The sequence below is a fragment of the Phyllobates terribilis genome, unplaced genomic scaffold (assembly GCF_046119375.1).
Source record: "Phyllobates terribilis strain yellow unplaced genomic scaffold, ASM4611937v1 Scaffold_2__4_contigs__length_985480577, whole genome shotgun sequence".
NCBI lineage: Eukaryota > Metazoa > Chordata > Amphibia > Anura > Dendrobatidae > Phyllobates > Phyllobates terribilis.
In genome coordinates this window covers 116,932,529-116,954,395 of record NW_027362762.1, presented here as the reverse complement: position 1 = coordinate 116,954,395, position 21,867 = coordinate 116,932,529, and the positions used below count along the sequence as shown (strand labels likewise).

At 41.7% G+C, this 21,867-nt stretch overlaps 1 protein-coding gene across 6 annotated transcripts in view; it reads right to left on the bottom strand.

The window, feature by feature from the left end:
- Positions 1-21,867, bottom strand: part of NBEA (neurobeachin) — a 786,732-nt gene that overhangs the window by 109,267 nt on the left and 655,598 nt on the right. For all 6 annotated transcript variants that reach the window (XM_073662535.1, XM_073662540.1, XM_073662538.1 and 3 more), the window contains one exon: positions 12,540-12,680. In XM_073662535.1, coding sequence (XP_073518636.1) covers positions 12,540-12,680 — 141 coding nt within the window. The remainder of the gene's footprint in view (positions 1-12,539; positions 12,681-21,867) is intronic.

Here is a 21,867-nt window from a genome sequence, read left to right as displayed (position 1 = left end):
CAGACTCTGCCTACGGGAGGATTACACTACAGACTCTGCCTACGGGAGGATTACACTACAGACTCTGCCTACGGGAGGATTACACTACAGACTCTGCCTACGGGAGGACTACACTACAGACTCTGCCTACGGGAGGATTACACTACAGACTCTGCCTACGGGAGGATTACACTACAGACTCTGCCTACGGGAGGATTACACTACAGACTCTGCCTATGGGAGGATTACACTACAGACTCTGCCTATGGGAGGATTACACTACAGACTCTGCCTACGGGAGGATTACACTACAGACTCTGCCTATGGGAGGATTACACTACAGACTCTGCCTACGGGAGGATTATACTACAGACTCAGCCTACGGGAGGATTACACTACAGACTCTGCCTATGGGAGGATTACACTACAGACTCTGCCTATGGGAGGATTACACTACAGACTCTGCCTACGGGAGGATTACACTACAGACTCTGCCTATGGGAGGATTACACTACAGACTCTGCCTATGGGAGGATTACACTACAGACTCTGCCTACGGGAGGATTACACTACAGACTCTGCCTATGGGAGGATTACACTACAGACTCTGCCTACGGGAGGATTACACTACAGACTCTGCCTACGGGAGGATTACACTACAGACTCTGCCTATTGGGGGGAGGATTACACTACAGACTCTGCCTACGGGAGGATTATACTACAGACTCTGCCTATGGGAGGATTACACTACAGACTCTGCCTATGGGAGGATTACACTACAGACTCTGCCTATGGGAGGATTACACTACAGACTCTGCCTATGGGGGGATTATACTACAGACTCTGCCTATGGGGGGATTATACTACAGACTCTGCCTATGGGGGGGGCTATGCTACAGACTCTGCCTACGGGAGGATTACACTACAGACTCTGCCTATGGGGGGGGTTATGCTATAGACTCTGCCTATGGGGGGGTTGTGCTACAGACTCTGTCTATGGGGGGGGGGTTATACTACAGACTCTGCCTATGGGGGTGGGATATGATACAGGCTGTGCCTATGGGGGGATTATACTACAGACTCTGCCTATGGGGAGTGCATTATACTACATAGACGCCTATCTGGTGCATTATACTATATGGAGGCTATTTATACAGTGTGGGAATTACAGTTAGGGTCATACAGGGTGGGAGATAATGTGGGGTCTTTGCACAGTGTGGGGGGCCATCATACAGTGTGGGAGCCATCAGTTTGGAGGCTACTAAGGGGTCAGTATACTGTGTGGGGGTACTGTACAGTGAGGGGACATTATACTGTGTATAAGAGAGCATCATACTGTGTAGAGGGGAGCTGTACATGGGGGAGACTCAGGACATTATTAAATGTTAACTGGGCACTTATCGTTATAGGGGCACTCAGGTTATTGTGACTGTCAAAGGTCACACAGAGGGCATTATTACTTTCTAGGGGGCAAAATGTGGGCACTGATTTCTAGGATAATGAACACGGCATTATTATATTCTAGAGGGTTGTTTTACCATCTAGAGGGCACACAGTACCACACAGCACCAAACAGCAGGAGCAGTAATAGTGGCAGATAAGGCAGCAGCGGCTCAGTATTGGGGTATCAGCAGGATGAGGGGTTTGTGCAGGTTGGGAATAGATGGGACGGTGCCTGAAATGTAAGGAGTCAAATGTGTCTTTGTTGTGATCTCTGCAGACCTGAGACTCTGAGTCCTGGATGGAGACGTTGTCGTGTCGGTCTGGGCCAGATGGAAATGACGGGAAAAGTGAACAATTTAATCAGAAAGAACATCAGCTGTAAGGTACCTCTATATAACTGTGCTGTGATCTCTTATATGTTCTGCAGGACTGGCATCTATCAATATACGGTTACCATATGGCGGTATTATCAGTGCTGGTCTTTGTATTGAGATTATTTTCAGTAACAGCGTGGTCATCTGCTGAGGTTCTCCTACATCCACTATCTGGGTGCGCCACCATAGCTGTAATCAGGGTTACCTGGTTAGGAGTCCACTCAGAAGTTTTGCCCCCCCCCCCCCCCGAACCAAAACCCTAGCTACACTTCTGGTACTGATGTGTATAGCGAAAATCAATGAACGCCAGCCACAGGCAGGCTTTACCAGGAAACTGTCATGACAGGAAAGAGGTCTTTAGCTGACCCCGGCTGTGTTGACAAAAAGGCGGCATTTAACTGGTTAACAGCAGCGGGCGGAGCACTGCTGAACCCGAGGCAGTTAGAAACAGATGATGGCTGAATAACAGTCATCATCTGCCGGGAAAGATGACAGGAATCAGGGAGCCGGCATATGATGCAATTGTATGGGGTTAAACACAAAGGGCATGATTCATTATTGCATTTGTGACTTTTGTCTGTCTAGTCTTTGCTGTATTTTTGCCTGTTTTCCATTTGCGCCAAATGCTTTTAATTTGTGTCTTTTTTACGTCTATTTTTTGTGTATTTGCCTTTTTTTTTCTTTTAATGTTTGACATTGTGGACAGGGTTTGGGGTTTCTAGATGTTTTCTATGCAAATACTTTTAGGCTCAAAAATGACAAAAATATTCTCAGAGTGATACCTTTATTAGCTAATTGGTATCACTCCGAGAATACTTTTGTCAGTTTTGGGCATAAAAGTATTTACATCGAATTTTCTGGCTAACACGGTACCACAATATAACTTTGCATTGTACATCAGATGTTTTCTACCAATTCATCAATTGCGACTTAAAAAAAAAAAAAAAAAAACACACAAATTTGCGACATTTAGCGGAAATGTGCAACTTTTTGCAGTAAAAAGTCAGAAAAATAGGATAAAAGAACATTTATGGTGTTGACCAAAATTTATGAACCATTTTGAAGATTTTGGCACAAAACGTCTTGAACACCGCAAGACAAAAAAAAAAAGTGACTTCACAAACCGCGCACATACAGAATCGGACCTATAGCTAGTTGCATATTTTTAGATTAATAGCAGTTTAGAAAAATTTAGACATTATAATTACAAAATATATGCTATATTCAATCACTTAACCTTCTTACGAAAGTAAAATGTCGGGTGCAGTTACACTGGTTTCATGTGGCCATTAAATGACGTCCGATCGGTCATTTAATAGCCTGTTTAGAACAATGCTTAATATGATCGTTCTATGCGCTTAGGCTACTATTTTTCTCTACTATTTTTCTCGGCAGCACATAGTCCAGGATAGGTGCTGTTGAGAACAATGTTTTTTTTTTATCCTTAAAAATAATTTCATCTTTTAGGGAGTGTTCGGCTGATTTGACGGGTGATTGACTGCCTGTGTAGACTGGCTGATTATCGGGAACAGTAAATGTAACCTTACGAGTCAGACGTTTGGCTCAGCAGCTCAATGGCCCTATGTAATGTACGTCTTATATCTTGATTGGACAATTCTAGACTAAAAGAATGGCAACATCCACTTTATAATGTATTCAGACATTTCCAGGTGGAATAATAGCTGAACATTAGATTGCAGTAATATGTTCTTCCATTAGAATCTCCATTTGAAATACAAGCAATATATTGAAACTGTCGACAGGAGAGGCGACTTTTCCCCTTTGAACAATTTATAACTGATAATATGTAAAAAGCAATAGATCTTTGATAAATCTAGGCACAACGCCGAGTACATACTATTCTGCATTTCTCTCTTTGGCCATAATATCCAGGGGCCATACTGAACGCACGGCCACCTAGTCCAGCAGTAAATTAGATGCCATCACTCCACTTGCAAACATGTAATAATTATTCCTAAAATCTCTTCACACATAATTTGTAGCTCGGCATCCGAGCGGCTCCGGTCCACTCCTAAGCTCATTTATTTTTATTTTGTTCTTGTCACTGCAGTCTGCTCTGGTGTAAAACATGCAATGACAGCTTTCAAAGCTACCAGGCTACTGCTGCCTTAATACGTTACTTTGTAAACTGGCAGTGCCATGGAAATTAATTGTGCTCTGTGTCACCCATTACAAGGAACAAAACAGCCAGCAAAAAAAAAATAGCCCGTAGCGTCTAAAAAAAATAATTCTGGATTAAGCAAGGGGGAATTTTTCTTTACGTGTGCCTGCCTGCATTCCATCAACTTGAACTTATTTTTTATTTTAATGACTATTTTGCTGTTAGCAGCTCTGTGATTTTTTTTTTTAGGATGATTTGTAAAAACATTTCTATATTTTTGGGATTAGCAAATAATGTGCTTACATTTATTATGGCATTATGCATTAATAAAAATCCACTGTATTTTTTAGTTTTCATGCTAGTTACTTTTTACCTAAATAGATATTCGTATATTTTCTTGGTGTTTAGAAAAAGATTTACCGTATTTACAGCTGATCAGTCAATAAACTGCACTACTTGGACAACCCCTTTTCATATGAAGGCGTCCCCCCCGTATAACAACATAACATACTTACCGCCCGCAGAGGAGCAGTTCTAGCAATCATGGCGCTGGGTCTCCTGGGGCTCGTGTGACACCGCTATAAAACATGAGCCCTGCAGCCAATCACCAGCCGTTATTAGGGAGGGAAGAGAGAGCAGCAGCCCAATAGCAGCCGCTGATTGGCTGCAGGGCTGACATAGGATAACAATGTCACACCAACCCCAGCATACCCAGTGTCGATATCTCTGGAACATCACCGGTACGGGGGGGCGAGTACATATTCTTTTTATTTTACAAGGGTGATTACTTCATTTAAAAAGGGGTTTTCCAGTTAGTGGACCACCTGATTATAGGGAACCTGTCATGTAAAATAACGCTATTAACCTGAAGATATGGGATCAGTCTGCAGGTTAATAGTGTTATGACACCATATGGCCTCCACACTGAGAGCCCCTCTGCCGGGAGGAAATGAACTTTATTCCCCCTGCAGATGAGTCTTTCAGTCATAGGGGTGCGGCCAGCATATTTTCAGTCACTGTTCAATGTATAGAGAGTGGCTGCTGTAACCATGCCCCAGCCCTGACTGACAAACGGCCCCAATGCAGAGTTCTAACGCTGAGCCGGTGCCGGGGCGCAGTTACAGCCGCCGCTCTCTATACACAGAGCGCTGACATACTATGTCAGCACCACCCGTGACTAGAAGAGCGATGCTGCTGGGATAATAAAGTTTATTCCCTCCCGGCAGAGGGGCTCTCAGTGCGGAGGTCAAACAGTGTCAGAATGCAATTAACCTTCAGATTAACCCCATATATATAGGGTAATAGTCTTATTTTGCATGACAGGTTCCCTTTAAATAGATCTCATAGGCTACATTGCCACAATGAGTATTTAGTGAGTTGTTGATACAGAATTTATGCATCATTTCTGCACAGATTATGTAAATTACTGTATTCTTTTCATTTTATTGTTTTTATTGCATTTTTTACTTTTTTTGTCTCTTTTTGGTATGTCATGTTTTAAATAAATCTTATATTTGGCTTGGACAAAACTTTATTAATGCGGTCATGTGTGGATCACAAATATTTTTAATGCGCTTCTGCAGCATAAACGCACCAACCACGCACATAAGTATATTGTGTCTGGGCTTCAAAGGAGACCATGATTTTTACTGCATGCAGCAATACTGTGGCATTGCTGCATGTAGCATGCGTGATCAGACGATCATAGGTTAAAGTCCCCTAAGGGGGCTAATAAGTACAGTGAAAATTAAAAAAAAACAAAAAAAAAAACATAAAAGTTCAAAACACCCCACTTTTCCCCCATTAAAAATAAATATAATAAAAAAAAATTAAACGTACACATACGTGGTATCGCCACATTCAGAAAAGTCTGATCTATCAAAATATAAAAAGAATTAATCCGTTCGGTAGACACTGTAAACAGAAAAAATCCAAGAACGCCAAAATTACATTTTTTTGGTTATTGCAATACCACAAAAAGTGCTGTAACAAGTGATCAAAACTTCCCCAAATGGTAGCAATAAAAACGTTGTCTCGCCCGAAAAAAATAAACCATCAAACTTGTAATTTTTTTTTTCTCAACTAAAATAATAAAAATAAAAACTTGACGTTTGGTATCGCCGTAATCGTATTGATGAGCAGAATCATACCGTGAGATCATTTTTACCACAAAATGTACCCCGTGAAAAAAAATTCCCAAAAAACAATGTCAGAATTGCTTTTTTTTCACAATTTTACTGCACTTGGAATTTGTTCCAATTTTTCAATATATTATGTGGGAAAATGAATGGTGTCGATCAAAAGTACAACAAGTCACGTGGACAGAAAAATAAAAAAAACTTATGGCTCTGAGAAGAAGGGGAAGAAATAACGAAAATGCAAAAAAGGAAATTGGCCACATCAGGAAGGGGTTAAAAGCAGCAAGGGATCGAGCTACAAGAGAGACTAGACAGAAAGGCGGCTCCTATGTGGCTTCTCATCGCCTGCTCCCCCTCAGTGGCAGATCTCTCCCTGCATGCGCATATAGGGCCTGTCAATCCAGGGGAATGTGTATGTGGGGGGTTAATCTGCCGGGGACCCGCCTGTCTGACTAGCCTCCGGTGCAGCTCGGTCCCTGGCGGATTTTAAAGTATGTTTTTCTCTGCAACTCTGTAGAGATCGTACAGCCAGCGTCGGTTTCCTTTATGCATAAACTCTGCTCTCCGCATCAGTCCTGACTTATGCTAGGTCAGTGATGCAGCCTAGTAAGTGATACATCACTGGAATCAGAATCTCTACCCCTACATTATACTGCTCTCAGATGGGGGGTAGCAAAAATCTGCTGATAGAGTCCCTTAAAGAGCTTATACAGTCATAGTACATGCTCTGTGTGTCAATATGGTCTTTGACGCAAGAAAACAGCGGCTGTCAGATGAAAATTACCAATGAGCAACCCCAACGTCTAGATTTTGACACACTGCTATTTTTTACACACCGCTCTCCGCCTACAGCTAACTTGCCTGTCTCAGAATCTCTTAGGACCTTATAAAACTAACACTGGTATGCATTTATGATCTACAAAATACCAGATTCAATGTATTTCCTGAAAAACTCCAATATAAATCTCAGTAATGCAATGCTAATATAAGCCTGCATATTTCATGTACGGCATCAGGAGCGGACAGATGAACCTGCACCCCCTATAAACAAACGAGCAGGTTCGGGAGTGATGTGGCTTCTCTAGGTTGCTGTTTTTGGCTGCTATTCTGAATCTGTAATGAGCTCAGGGTCGCCTAGTTTTCCCTCGGGGGGTCTTAATAACCCACATCCCATACAAACAAACTTTTAGTATATGCTGGGGCGTTATTTTTCTAAGGGAACATTTGGATACAGTTACAATTGAACGTGGGAAAGCTTGAAGCCCGTGTACGTGCTCACCTCGCCAAATAACAGAGGGTCACAGTCCCGTAGAATGGATATATTCTCCCGCTATGAAACCAGTCACTGGTCCTGAGCGCAGAATATCACATAGCCACGCAGGGGACTGACAAAGAAATTCTACAGAACTCTTCTAAATTTTGATCCATATTTTTTATCATGTTATATCATCTACTGATCTGTTCAGATGTTACAGATTACATCGGAATTTTTACTTTTATGTATATGTTTATGCAGCTATAAAACCAATGATTGTACATAATATAAAGAAATATCCCAAAATGTAAAGGAAATAAGTGGACAATTAATGACCATTGGGCATTAGTAATGTCAGTTGTAGATGATGAAAAAGATGGCTGGACTGTTCATTGGTTACATCCACAATGTGAAGAATTTCCCCTATGGCCATAGTCCTCATGGTCATGGCATGTTCTTAGAAACCAATTTAATAATTTAGCTATATTATGTACATAAAATAGATAAATTATTACATTTACATAATTTTATATTATTTATTGTGTATGATTTTATTGTTTTTTTATTTTTATTAAATTTACATCAGAAAATATTTAGAACTAACGCAGCATATCCAATCAATCAAGTTGGCAGCTTAGTGAGTAACATACATGCAGCCGCTACTCAGTTCTGCCAGCTCTCGCTGCTACCCCACCCATCTGTCAGTATTAGCAAAAGGAAGGGGGTTGCATATAGATCTGAAGTGGTGAGAAGGAAAGCACAGGAGGAGGGAAATAAGTGCAGAATGCTGTGCTGATACATGATCTAATAAAGACAGCCTCACCCTGGAAACACAGAGCTCACATCCAGCCTACATTACAGGGAGAGACACTCCCGAAAAAGAAAAATCTGAAACCTGAATTAGATTTCTAGCTGCATATTAGTAGGTCTGAAAATGAATGAAGGAATGAGGATTGCAGACTGAAACTTAGAGTAATTTAACTAACTAATTGTCACCGCTAACATATGTAAAATTATTTTTTCCAAGTCAAAAGGTGTTCACAGCTTTTAATTGCTCCTCAGAGTACGAGACTGTGCCACATGATTATTTGCTGAGCTGCTGATTATCCAAGAGGCACCTCAAGATATATGTGGTTACATGGAGTCAGAAACGCTTTGTTAGCCCCGTTTCAAATTTTTATGGGCTTTTAAAGGGTTTTTTTAGGATGAAAATGGGGTTAATTCTCTTGCACAATGGCAGCATGTCCTCTGCAAAAATTAATCTGAGCGCCTGGGAGATATATTTGCTGCCAAACGTATAGATGATGTTGAATTTGCAATATGCCAATCTTACATGAGTGACCCTAATAGTATATTATATATATATATGGAAAAGATATACTGGAACAGCACCATTTCACATATACTCACAGTGGGTGCCAGGCCTTCAGGCAACCTGTCCAAGTTGCATCTTAATAGAAAAAATATATTAAGGCAGCACTCCAATTAAATTCAGTTCTTATAAAAAAATGGACTTTATTGAGCCATTTGGGCTCAATAAAGTCCATTTTTTCTAAGAACTGAATTTACTTGGAGTGCTGCCTTAATATATATATATATATACTGTATGTAAGGAGAATTTGGATGAAGTGCTTGCCCAGGATTGAGAACTGCGGGAAGTGTGACTTGCAGGGCTGGATAACTTACATGTGTTTTACATGGTAATATTAGTCATCAGTGCTCTCAACATCAGTCATGACTTTCTTCAAAACCACAGTTGCTGGTTGAGAAAACCTCCTCACACGGACGTGTCACTCAAATAACTGCTGCTCAGAATTTTTTACATTTTCAAGTTAATTTGGTATTTGATTTCACTGATAACATCGTAGATTGTGTGAGAAGGGAGCAGACACCTGACAGGTTAATGGAATTTACAATTAGTCACTAAGCAGCTTATGGCAAAAGGGTGGACAACGGAAGGTAGATGGATCTGGATGAAGTCAGATCAGACGTAACTCAGCAAGATGTGACCCTATGTACATACAGTACAGACCAAAAGTTTGGACACACCTTCTCATTTAAAGATTTTTCTGTATTTTCATGACTATGAAAATTGTACATTCACACTGAAGGCATCAAAACTATGAATTAACACATGTGGAATTATATACTTAACAAAAAAGTGTGAAACAACTGAAAATATATCTTATATTCTAGGTTTTTCAAAGTAGCCACCTTTTGCGTTGATGACAGCTTTGCACACTCTTGTCATTCTCTTGTTGAGCTTCAAGAGGTAGTCACCGGAAATGGTCTTCCAACAATCTTGAAGGAGTTCCCAGAGATGCTTAGCACTTGTTGGCCCTTTTGCCTTCACTCTGCGGTCCAGCTCACCCCAAACCATCTCGATTGGGTTCAGGTCTGGTGACTGTGGAGGCCAGGTCATCTGGCGTAGCACCCCATCACTCTCCTTCTTGGTCAAATAGCCCTTACACAGCTTGGAGGTGTGTTTGGGGTCATTGTCCTGTTGAAAAATAAATGATGGTCCAACTAAACGCAAACCGGATGGAATAGCATGCCGCTGCAAGATGCTGTGGTAGCCATGCTGGTTCAGTATGCCTTCAATTTTGAATAAATCCCCAACAGTGTCACCAGCAAAGCACCCCCACACCATCACACCTCCTCCCCCATGCTTCACGGTGGGAACCAGGCATGTAGAGTCCATCCGTTCACCTTTTCTGCGTCGCACAAAGACACGGTGGTTGGAATCAAAGATCTCAAATTTGGACTCATCAGACCAAAGCACATATTTCCACTGGTCTAAAGTCCATTCCTTGTGTTCTTTAGCCCAAACAAGTCTCTTCTGCTTGTTGTCTGTCCTTAGCAGTGGTTTCCTGGCAGCTATTTTACCATGAAGGCCTGCTGCACAAACTCTCCTCTTAACAGTTGCTGTAGAGATGTGTCTGCTGCTCGAACTCTGTGTGGCATTGACCTGGTCTCTAATCTGAGCTGCTGTTAACCTGCGATTTCTGAGGCTGGTGACTCGGATAAACTTATCCTCAGAAGCAGAGGTGACTCTTGGTCTTCCCTTCCTGGGGTGGTCCTCATGTGAGCCAGTTTCTTTGTAGCGCTTGATGGTTTTTGCAACTGCACTTGGGGACACTTTCAAAGTTTTCCCAATTTTTCGGACTGACTGACCTTCATTTCTTAAAGTAATGATGGCCACTCGTTTTTCTTCACTTAGCTGCTTTTTTCTTGCCATAATACAAATTCTAACAGTCTATTCAGTAGGACTATCAGCTGTGTATCCACCAGACTTCTGCACAACACAACTGATGGTCCCAACCCCATTTATAAGGCAAGAAATCCCACTTATTAAACCTGACAGGGCACACCTGTGAAGTGAAAACCATTTCCGGTGACTACCTCTTGAAGCTCATCAAGAGAATGCCAAGAGTGTGCAAAGCAGTCATCAAAGCAAAAGGTGGCTACTTTGAAGAACCTAGAATATAAGACATATTTTCAGTTGTTTCACACTTTTTTGTTATGTATATAATTCCACTTGTGTTAATTCATAGTTTTGATGCCTTCAGTGTGAATGTACAATTTTCAAAGTCATGAAAATACAGAAAAATCTTTAAATGAGAAGGTGTGTCCAAACTTTTGGTCTGTACTGTATGTAAGCGAGATGCGACCCTATGTACATATGTAAGCGAGATGTTACCCTATGTGTATGGTGCACATTATAAGAAGAGAGGGCAAACAAATAGAGTAAATCAGCAGAGACGCTCCATCCTGTCCTAACATCCTCTCAGATTTATGTGGGGCCGCACGGTGCAGGTGAACGCATGTCTATATGGATCTCTCCATTTTGACCTGTTTAGGAGAAATATATCATAAAATTTACAACCATCGGTAGAAAAACAATGATTTTTTTTATTAAAAGCGGCAGAAAACTACGCACAACTAATAATTTTATTTTGCTTTTTCCCATAGACAAATTTCACGTATCCACAGGTGATTAATTTATGATGAGGTCTGACCACAGGGACCTTTAGCGATTGTGACAACATTGTGGCCCAGTCCGATGTGTGAATGGACTGTAGTGAGCATGTGCAACCACTGCTCTATTTACTGTCCGCACATGCTCACTACCACTCCACTCACACAGGGGACTTCAGGACCTTTCTTCTCAGGATTGTCGAGGTCCCAGTAGATGGACGCCCAGTGATCAAAGAGATAGGTTATACATTTTATTTATGGGAAAAGCCTTTAATGTTAGGGTTCTTAAGTAATGGCAAATGCAGGATAAAGATAAGACCATGACCTAAATGTCCACCATTAGGAGAAAAGGTCACATTGGAACTTGTGTCTTTCTGACAATTTGCCACTTTGGTATTTTTGCAGCTTTAAAAAAAATAAAATAAAATAGCCACAACTATCAGACAACATAATGAAGTCCTGGAATGATGTTGATAGGACACTACTATTGTGATTCTTCGCAATCTTGGCTCATAGTCAGTGAGCCACCTCACTTTTCTGGACTCTTGAATGAGACCTAGTAAATTCTGTACAAGTATAATACACATTTTTCCAACTTGGTAAAAGATCTCAAAAAATATTTTCATTAGACATGCTTTGTAACGCCAGATCTGTAAGATTATTAATCCCATTTTATGGCCGGGTGGCCAAATCTGTAAGTAATGGAGACCATAATGGTTGTTAGCAAAATTTAAAAGAAAATAAGAAAAGTCTACAGACTTCCTAATTGTGACAGTGTGGGATGCACATACTGTCACAATCCCCTTGTATTCCTCGTGCTGGAAGGGGAACGGTCACGTAACTGCATGTATACGATTAACATACTTGCAGTCACATGCCAACTAGACTCTCCTCTGCTAGAAAATTGAGAAGCGCAGGAGTCTAGTCAGCACGTGACCACAAGGATGGAAATCACATACATATGGTCATGTGCCAGCCCAACTACATGGAGAATACAGGGAAATAGTGACAGTGTGCAGGGATTGTCCAGTCTTTTTAGACTAGACAACCCCTTTAAGGAAATATTGCTATGTAAATTAATTAATCATGTAAAAATTTAAGAAAATAAAAAAAAACTTATGTGTATAGGAAATATCTTCTGTACATAGATAACTAGTTTTCTAAGAATAGGATAACATTGCATCTTATATAGTCTGGGTATTACATTGGTTTATGCGGCACCACAGCCGGGTCACCAGAGATATACTTACGATTCTAACAAGCCAGCACAGTGTGAAGGTGGACGTGGAGTAATGAGTATTGTAGTGATAGGGTGGAGTTTGGTCATCTTCCCAGGTCTCATATCGTTCTGCATAAAACACTGCTCTCTTTGGATTCAAAGCTCCGATGGGCTAAAAAAAAAATAAAATAAGATTTTTTAAGACATCAAGTCTGCTTTTTAGATGTATACACACTTGAGCAGCTGTATATATTTACTGTATCCCTTCCAGCATAGTGGCTGCAATATTCACTGATGATATATCATTAATTCTCCTGGCAATAGGAGAATGCAGGTTGGAGTTTGATTCCAGAGATAATGCCTCACATGTTGTCATATGAGCACTGACACCTGACAATCTAATAAGTTAGCATTAGACAACAGAGTATAACACAGCTCGGAGGAATCTACAAGCCGTATCTACAGAGATAACGCACATCGCTGGCTCTTTAAGTGCTCAAATACCCCTGTCACATTCCAGCAAACTAAATGACAGCGTGATGCGCTTCATGCAACGTCAGTGAGCGCAGCACAGAGGAAAAGGGCTGAAATCTAAGGCTGCCGATAGAAGACGGAAAACATTCAACAAATGGGTGATTTTACTTGTCTTTATATAGGCTCTATTCTTCTGATACAAAGCTCTTGATTATCTGCTTCTCTAACAACTAGGATATTAAGACTGCATTCACACATCCTAGTGCTGTGGCTTTTTTTCTCGGACAGCACACGGATCCATAGCGTTTCATTGATCCATACACTCATCAGTTTAATAAAAAAAACAACGATCCATGTCTTCGGTCCGTGACGCTTGGAGCAAGATCTATTCTCATCCGTTTTGTGGATCAGACTCTGCCAATAAAGTCTAGAAAAGATGAAACACAAAAGACGAGTTTCATCGGTTCATTGTTAAGAGTTAATGGATAAAAAAGTTCAGATAGACACTCTACCTCTCTCAGTAAGGCCTTAAAAAAGTAACAAAAAAACGGATGAAACACCAAGGCAATACACATGACAATTGAGAAAAAAAAATAGTCCATTTTACATGGATGGAAAAATAGACACGGATGTATGGTTGGGTTTGGATGATTCATAGTTTTTAAGGTTGAAGGTAGACATGTTGATCTAGAGCAGTGGTCCCCAACCTTTCTTACCTCAACTCAAAGCATTGGACGTCCAGGTCTGCCCCTATACAATAGTGACACTTAGAGCCCACCATCACCGGTAGACCACCGAGACCTTGTGCCCTCCCTGCATATAGGTAGTAGAATTACATTGAAGGGTTCCCACTTTGCCCTCATTTGGTATTCTCGTTTCAAGTACACCCTCCACACTATCACATCAAGCTTCCAGCTCCCCTCTAACTATCAGTATCATCCTATCTCCAACTTACTATATTTATTTCTCCACCCCTTCCCCCAGAAAATATATGGGCATCCAGATTTTCTGTTCATAAAAATCATATCTGGAGACCTCCTCATCACAACTGGTGGCTAGACGAGGTACAAATGTACAGTACAGACCAAAAGTTTGGACACACCTTCTCATTTAAAGATTTTTCTGTATTTTCATGACTATGAAAATTGTACATTCACACTGAAGGCATCAAAACTATGAATTAACACATGTGGAATTATATACTTAACAAAAAAGTGTGAAACAACTGAAAATATGTCTTATATTCTAGGTTCTTCAAAGTAGCCACCTTTTGCTTTGATGACTGCTTTGCACACTCTTGGCATTCTCTTGATGAGCTTCAAGAGGTAGTCACCGGAAATGGTTTTCACTTCACAGGTGTGCCCTGTCAGGTTTAATAAGTGGGATTTCTTGCCTTATAAATGGGGTTGGGACCATCAGTTGTGTTGTGCAGAATTCTGGTGGATACACAGCTGATAGTCCTACTGAATAGACTGTTAGAATTTGTATTATGGCAAGAAAAAAGCAGCTAAGTAAAGAAAAACGAGTGGCCATCATTACTTTAAGAAATGAAGGTCAGTCAGTGTGAAAAATTGAGAAAACTTTCAAAGTGTCCCCAAGTGCAGTTGCAAAAACCATCAAGCGCTACAAAGAAACTGGCTCACATGAGGACTGCCCCAGGAAAGGAAGACCAAGAGTCACCTCTGCTTCTGAGGATAAGTTTATCCGAGTCACCAGCCTCAGAAATCGCAGGTTAACAGCAGCTCAGATTAGAGACCAGGTCAATGCCACACAGAATTCTAGCAGCAGACACATCTCTACAACAACTGTTAAGAGGAGACTTTGTGCAGCAGGCCTTCATGGTAAAATAGCTGCTAGGAAACCACTGCTAAGGACAGACAACAAGCAGAAGAGACTTGTTTGGGCTAAAGAACACAAGGAATGGACATTAGACCAGTGGAAATCTGTGCTTTGGTCTGATGAGTCCAAATTTGAGATCTTTGGTTCCAACCACCGTGTCTTTGTGCGACGCAGAAAAGGTGAACGGATGGACTCTACATGCCTGGTTCCCACCGTGAAGCATGGAGGAAGAAGTGTGATGGTGTGGGGGTGCTTTGCTGGTGACACTGTTGGGGATTTATTCAAAATTGAAGGCATACTGAACCAGCATGGCTACCACAGCATCTTGCAGCGGCATGCTATTCCATCCGGTTTGCGTTTAGTGGGACCATCATTTATTTTTCAACAGGACAATGACCCCAAACACACCTCCAAGCTGTGTAAGGGCTATTTGACCAAGAAGGAGAGTGATGGGGTGCTACGCCAGATTACCTGGCCTCCACAGTCACCAGACCTGAACCCAATCGAGATGGTTTGGGGTGAGCTGGACCGCAGAGTGAAGGCAAAAGGGCCAACAAGTGCTAAGCATCTCTGGGAACTCCTTCAAGATTGTTGGAAGACCATTTCCGGTGACTACCTCTTGAAGCTCATCAAGAGAATGCCAAGTGTGTGCAAAGCAGTCATCAAAGCAAAAGGTGGCTACTTTGAAGAACCTAGAATATAAGACATATTTTCAGTTGTTTCACACTTTTTTGTTAAGTATATAATTCCACATGTGTTAATTCATAGTTTTGAGGCCTTCAGTGTGAATGTACAATTTTCATAGTCATGAAAATACAGAAAAATCTTTAAATGAGAAGGTGTGTCCAAACTTTTGATCTGTACTATATATATATATATTTATTACACACACATACATGCATACACACATATATATAGTGATACTGAGAATTGAAAAACGTTTTAACAGTAGATTGAAACTTAAAATCTGATGTATATAGCAAGTGCTGCCTGATCTCTGCAGATCGCGTGGTGTTAGGGCTCATTCACATGCACGATTTTCTCATGTACGAGAATTTAAATAGAAAGTATTTTGATCAAACTTTGGTCAGTGCGTTCAGAGTGTCATCAGTTTTTCTCGTACATGGATAAAAAAAAGCTTCTCCAGCTTCTCCATTTTGACAGTCTGTGAACGACATCTGAGCTAAGTGCAATCCAATTTTTTCACAGGCCAATAGACTTGCATTGTTGATTTTGATCAGATGCTTGGATCAAATGGATCAAAACTGGACTTTTCTCTGATATTTAAAGGGAGTCCGTCAGCAGATTTTTGCTACCTCATCTGAGAGCAGCATGATGTAGGAAAAGAGAAGCTGAATTCAACGATGTATCACTTAGATTACTGGGTGCAGCCGTTGTGACACAATCAGAGTTTTTAGATTTAGCAATGAAGCAGAGCGGAGGAAGCTAACCCCGCCCCCACCAGGCTCTGTATATACAATGTCCATAAACAGTAAGCGGATTATCACAGGAGGGGGCGTGTCAGACTAGAATGCATGTGCTACTGTGTCCCTGCAGTGATAAGCTCCTGGTGCTAAAGCAATCATTATAAGCAAACAAAATCACTGAGCTTGATAAGAGAGGCATCACTGAATTCTGTGTTTTAACTCCTATCTCATGCTGTCTTCAGATTACATTGCAAAAACCTGCTGACAGATTCCCTTTAAATTGGACTTGTCTTTGATATTTTCCATGAATCAATTGGTCTTAGGAAAAAAAATCAGACATGTGTACAGCTCCTTAGAATATCATAGGTACGAGTGCTATCTGTGAAAACCACGGATATCACTTGTACGAGAAAATCAAACATGTTATTGCCATCTTCAGTTTGCAGTACAGTACAAAGTGGTGGCCGCAGAACGGAGCCAGCGATAACACCATGTGAGCGCGGCTGCAGTGTCCATGTGGAGGTGCAGAACCGCTGATTGCCATATCTTGATCGACAGTGCTGAACTGAATCAGGGGTTCTGCACCTCTGCACAAACACTGCAGGCACACACTCACATAGTGTCTGTGGCCACCGCTCGGTACTACAGACAGGAACCAGCACTTACACTATGAGCGCAGCTGCCAGTTCAGACTGAGGGGACATCATTATGCATGGAGCTCTTGCCACATCAAGTCTGCACCGAAGCCCCTAATGCGCATACAAAATAAATAGTTTTTTATGCCAACTAATCCACTAAATTCTATAGTACGGGTATGATTTTTATAGGAACCGGATCCCCTACATACCTGGCTTAGTTAGTGTTTTAGACTCACATTAATGGAGGACAATCTTCTTCCCAAAGCTCTCCACCATACTAATATTTCCTTTATTAGAACAATAAGTAGGGTTAGGCCTCATTCAAATGTCAAGTTTTTTTTCACGTAGAAGAAAAACGGATGAAATTTCATCAGTGATTTTCATAAGAGTGTCAACCATCCGAGTTTCATCCTCGTGCTGTCCGATTTTTCCATGGACCCATAGACTTCCATTGCAGATTTTAATCCGACACTCGACTCCATATCGGACAAGTGTCCGGACACATGAACGGCCTCATTCCCTATTATAGGTATGAATGCTATCCATGAAAAACACACAAAGCACTCGTACGTGGAGAACTGACGTGCGAATGAGGCCTTACTCTGAAAACTACAATTTTAGGGTTAATCTATCTCTGTACCGGATACTTCTACCCCCCTCATATTTGGCTAAGACCACTGCTACAGCTCATCCCATCTAAACAGGTTGTCCACTACTTTTACATTGATGACCTATTGTTAGGATAAGGTCATCAGTGTCTAACTGGCCGGGGTCTGAAATCCGGCATCCCCAATGATCAGCTGTCGCCGCTGGCCGGAAGTACTCCCGTGCGGAGCTGCCCATCTTGTGATAGTGGCCACCGCAGGGTACTGCACATGCGCCGCCTATTGATTTGAATAGGAGGTGGATGTGCAGTACCAAGCTTCGGCCACTACCAGAAGACGGCCAGCTCCGCCAGTGAGTACTTCCGCCGCTGACACCGATAACAGCTGATCGGGGGGTGCCGGGTGTCGGACTTTGGCTGATCAGACATTGATGGCCTATCCTAAAGATAGGTCATGAATGTAAAAGTAGTGGATAACCTCTTTAAGTGTCCCTTCCTTCTCTATTTATAGGGGGTTAGTCTACTATTGACTGCTATGTTAATAAAAAAATCAACTAAGCCTAATATCTAATTTTTGTAATACAATTCAGTATACATACAAGTAATACAGATAACATGATCATCCAAAAAACATGGAAAACATTGGTCTATCATTATTGAGTCAGTGGGTAATATCACCATTTAGACCTATTACTGCTTTGCTCATAAAAAGTGTTAAATTTGCAGATTTCCTCTGGGGTGGAAATAAGAGCATGTAACTGGGCTACTTGCCCCAGGGCCCAAAACTCTCCCAGCAGCCGCTCGGCCAGACTGTGCACAGCGCCTGCCTATAAACCAGATCAATACGTCTGCAGAAGTCAATCACTGGAATAACACGTCTAATGGAAAAAGACTTTGGCTCACACAGGATAGTTGTACAGCAGGTTTAATGATGAGAACAGCTCGTGGAGGACGGCCGATGGTGTTTGGTGACACTGAGCAGCGATGCTAAATAGTCAGGCTGAAATTTACATTTTATGAACATTGGGGTCATGCTGAAAAAAACAAAACCTCAAACCTCAGAGATCTCTGAAGCTGTAGAACGTACAAAAGGAGACAGGAATTTACATAAAAAAGGAGGCCAGTAACAACTTCTGACTTGGGACTGTCATCCTCGGTCTTATTTATTAGATTGTAGCTTCATTAATAATCCAGTGTAATTTTCTGACAGTGTAAACTTTGATAGACTAAAGTCTTAAAATGCACCAGGTTTAAGTGACTCAAGCGGGAGGATAAATTAACTTCTACCCCACAGTATCTATGCCTCCATCAGTATATTAAGACGGTCATTGCTCATCTATGCTCTAATACTAATGAGATGACTCTGATCATACAGCCCCATTCTATACAGCAAAGTCGACAAGTGAAATGCAAACACACGGGAGTATCAACCAACTGTGACTACTCACAAACAGCCTTTCATAATGCTGATTAGAGCCCTAAAAAATGGATTGCCAAATGTGGCCAGTTCATTCCCTCAGGTGCCCAGTACACTCCCCTCAGCCATAAAGTGCAAAAAGGATTAAATGATACCCAAAATAAGAAGGCAACAGAGAAAAATTTACATTAGAGATTTGATTACATGTATATATGAGAAAAGCCTCAAAGTGGCATCACATTGACATCTGGCCCAACGTCTTTGGCATGCTAGAGTATGACTCAACTGAACGTAATCAGATTAACTTTCAAGCATGACCAGAATCTGGTGCAGCTGGCAAAAAAACAAAAATCACACACAGAGCTAGCACAAAGCCAAGTCTGGTTTGCTTAACCGAAATGATAATTCATCTATAGGTAATTAGGAATCGAGCACCTTCATAACTGACCAGGTTACACTGTATATTTTTGTATGAAAAAATGGGAGCAGGTACAGCTCTTAACACTACAATTTAAAAATGTATGAAGAAGCAATTGTCAATGACAGATTTTTCCTTTAAACAGGTAAATTAAAGGTATTGTGTTATCTGCCAAAACTCTAACTATATGCCTTAAAAGGGTTGTTCAATACTTTTAAAAATATGCCAATGAGCTTTAATGATAAATAGAAACTTCTTTGTAATTACCTCCTGGTGCTGTTTCTGTCTGCGAGCGGCGCTATCACTGGCCGCTCACAGGCATCACATGACCCCCGGCTGCAGCCGGCTCTGACATCCGCTGATGTCACGACAAGTCCAGGCTGCAGCCGAGGGTCCCTCTTCCTCATTCCACTGGTGGCTGCTGGGTTGTGGGCGGGGTTATAAAGCGCGTCACACCCGGCATCCACCGCGTGCTCTCCCTGTCCCCATTCATTGGGAAAGCGCGCGGTGGATGCTGGGTGTGACATGGGGAATAACCCCGCCCACAACCCAGCAGCCACCGCGGGGACCCCAGAGCTGAGTCACGCCTCACTTGTCGTGACGTCAGCCAGGGTCACGTGATGCCTGTGAGCGGCCACCGATAGCGCCACTCACAGGCAGAAACAGCACAAGGAGGTAATTAGAAAGAAGATTCTATTTATCATTAAAACACATTGGCATATTTTTAAAAGTACTGGAAACCCCTTTTAAAGGAGGGGAACACGTGCAGTGACTAGCTCATATTACAATGGCAGCATGTAATACTACATTTATCCTGTGGAAGCCACTGCAGGGAAAATGAGCAGCTAAACGCAACTTCATATTAAAGGGTTTATTTGTAAGGGAATTGGATGTTTCGCCTGCAGCAGTTCGCCCCCAGGTACATTTTGTCCCCAGCATTTGGCCCCCAGGATGTTTTGCCCCCGCACATTTCACCCCCGCACGTATCGCCCCCAGTTTGCCCCGGATGTTTCGTGTAGGGTGAGGCCTACTGATTCCAACTATGCCTCACTTGTTTAGTTGCAGTCTGATTCTCTGCTCAGCTTCAAAGTAGAAGTCCTGCCTTTGAGATATGGTGGTCTGCCATATTCATAAGCAGAGTGGTAACCTTGTCCACCAACCATGATTTGCAGGTATCCAGCCATTGTCAATCACAGCCAGAGGACAAGGTTGTCGCATCAAACCCGCATCACTAGATATCAATTTTAGTGTAGAATTTTCTGCTATAAAATAGCTGCAGATTGTCTGCTGCACCTACTTAGTGCATGTGAATGTACCTTAAGGATTCATTAACATGTCTCCTAACCTCTGGGGATTATCCACAACTGTAGATATACAACTATTCAGGTGTAGATAATTCTACACCAAAATCTCCATTTAGCTCTATGGATTTAGGTGCAGGTTTTAGTGCAGAATTTTAGCCCCTTATCTGAATGGCTGGAATCTTCGAAACGTCCGGGGGCGAAACGTGCGGGGGCGAATCTTCCTAGGGGCGAAATGTGCGGGGGCAAAATGTACCTGGGGGCGAACTGCTGGGGGCAAATTTTCCTATAACCATTTGTAAATAGACAACTCCTTTAAACGTAGTCCATAAAGCTTGCTGTTAATGGTTACAAGTACTCTAGAACACTGATAAAGTAACATATTAACCTAATAAACAATTAGAGACATTAATCTAATACTCTGGGATTAGTATTAAAGAGTACTTTTCACCAGTTTGAGCATGTTAAACTGGTCACATCATAGAATAGTGGCTGCAGAGCTGAGTAAAATATAGTTTTAAATTTTTCCTCTCCGTTACGGAAATAATAGCTTATAAGGTTTAGGTTATAATTTAAGTTATAGTTCAACTGGGCATTACCATAGATTTGTCTGGGGGCGTGTACTTCTTCCCCTGTATGAGACTGACCAATGATAAGAAGGCAGCAACACACAAGGGAAAAAATAACACACCTTCCTCCTCACTGATCTCTGCAGCAGCTGTGTAGAGATACAGCAGATCTGGGTTATTTATTATTACAACCCTACACACACAATTTTTGATAAGAGATCTGGAAGTGTTTGTAGTGCTACATAACTCAGCTCTGCTGTATGTATCTCTACACAGCAGATGCAGAGATCAGTGAAAGAGGAGAGCGTGTTCTCTTTTTCCCCTGTGTGTTTTGATCAGTCAGTCTAATACAGGGGAAGAACAAATTCTAACAAACTTCATAAGCTAATATCTCAGCAACGGAGAGGAGGCATTAAAAAATAAAAATTACATTTTACTCAGCTCTGCAGCCACCTTTCCATGATGAGTTTATCTGTAGACTAACTATACAATGATATTGGAGACTTCACCTCAATAAAAATCATATTGTTATTTTACCCATTACGTGGTGGCCATGAGCTGGGTACAATGTTACACCTCCTCAATTTGCATGTTAGGGACTGAACTAGCTTGTGATGGACATCACTCCTATCGCAAACTCTGCCCCGCGAGTGTGCGCATGCACATTGATAC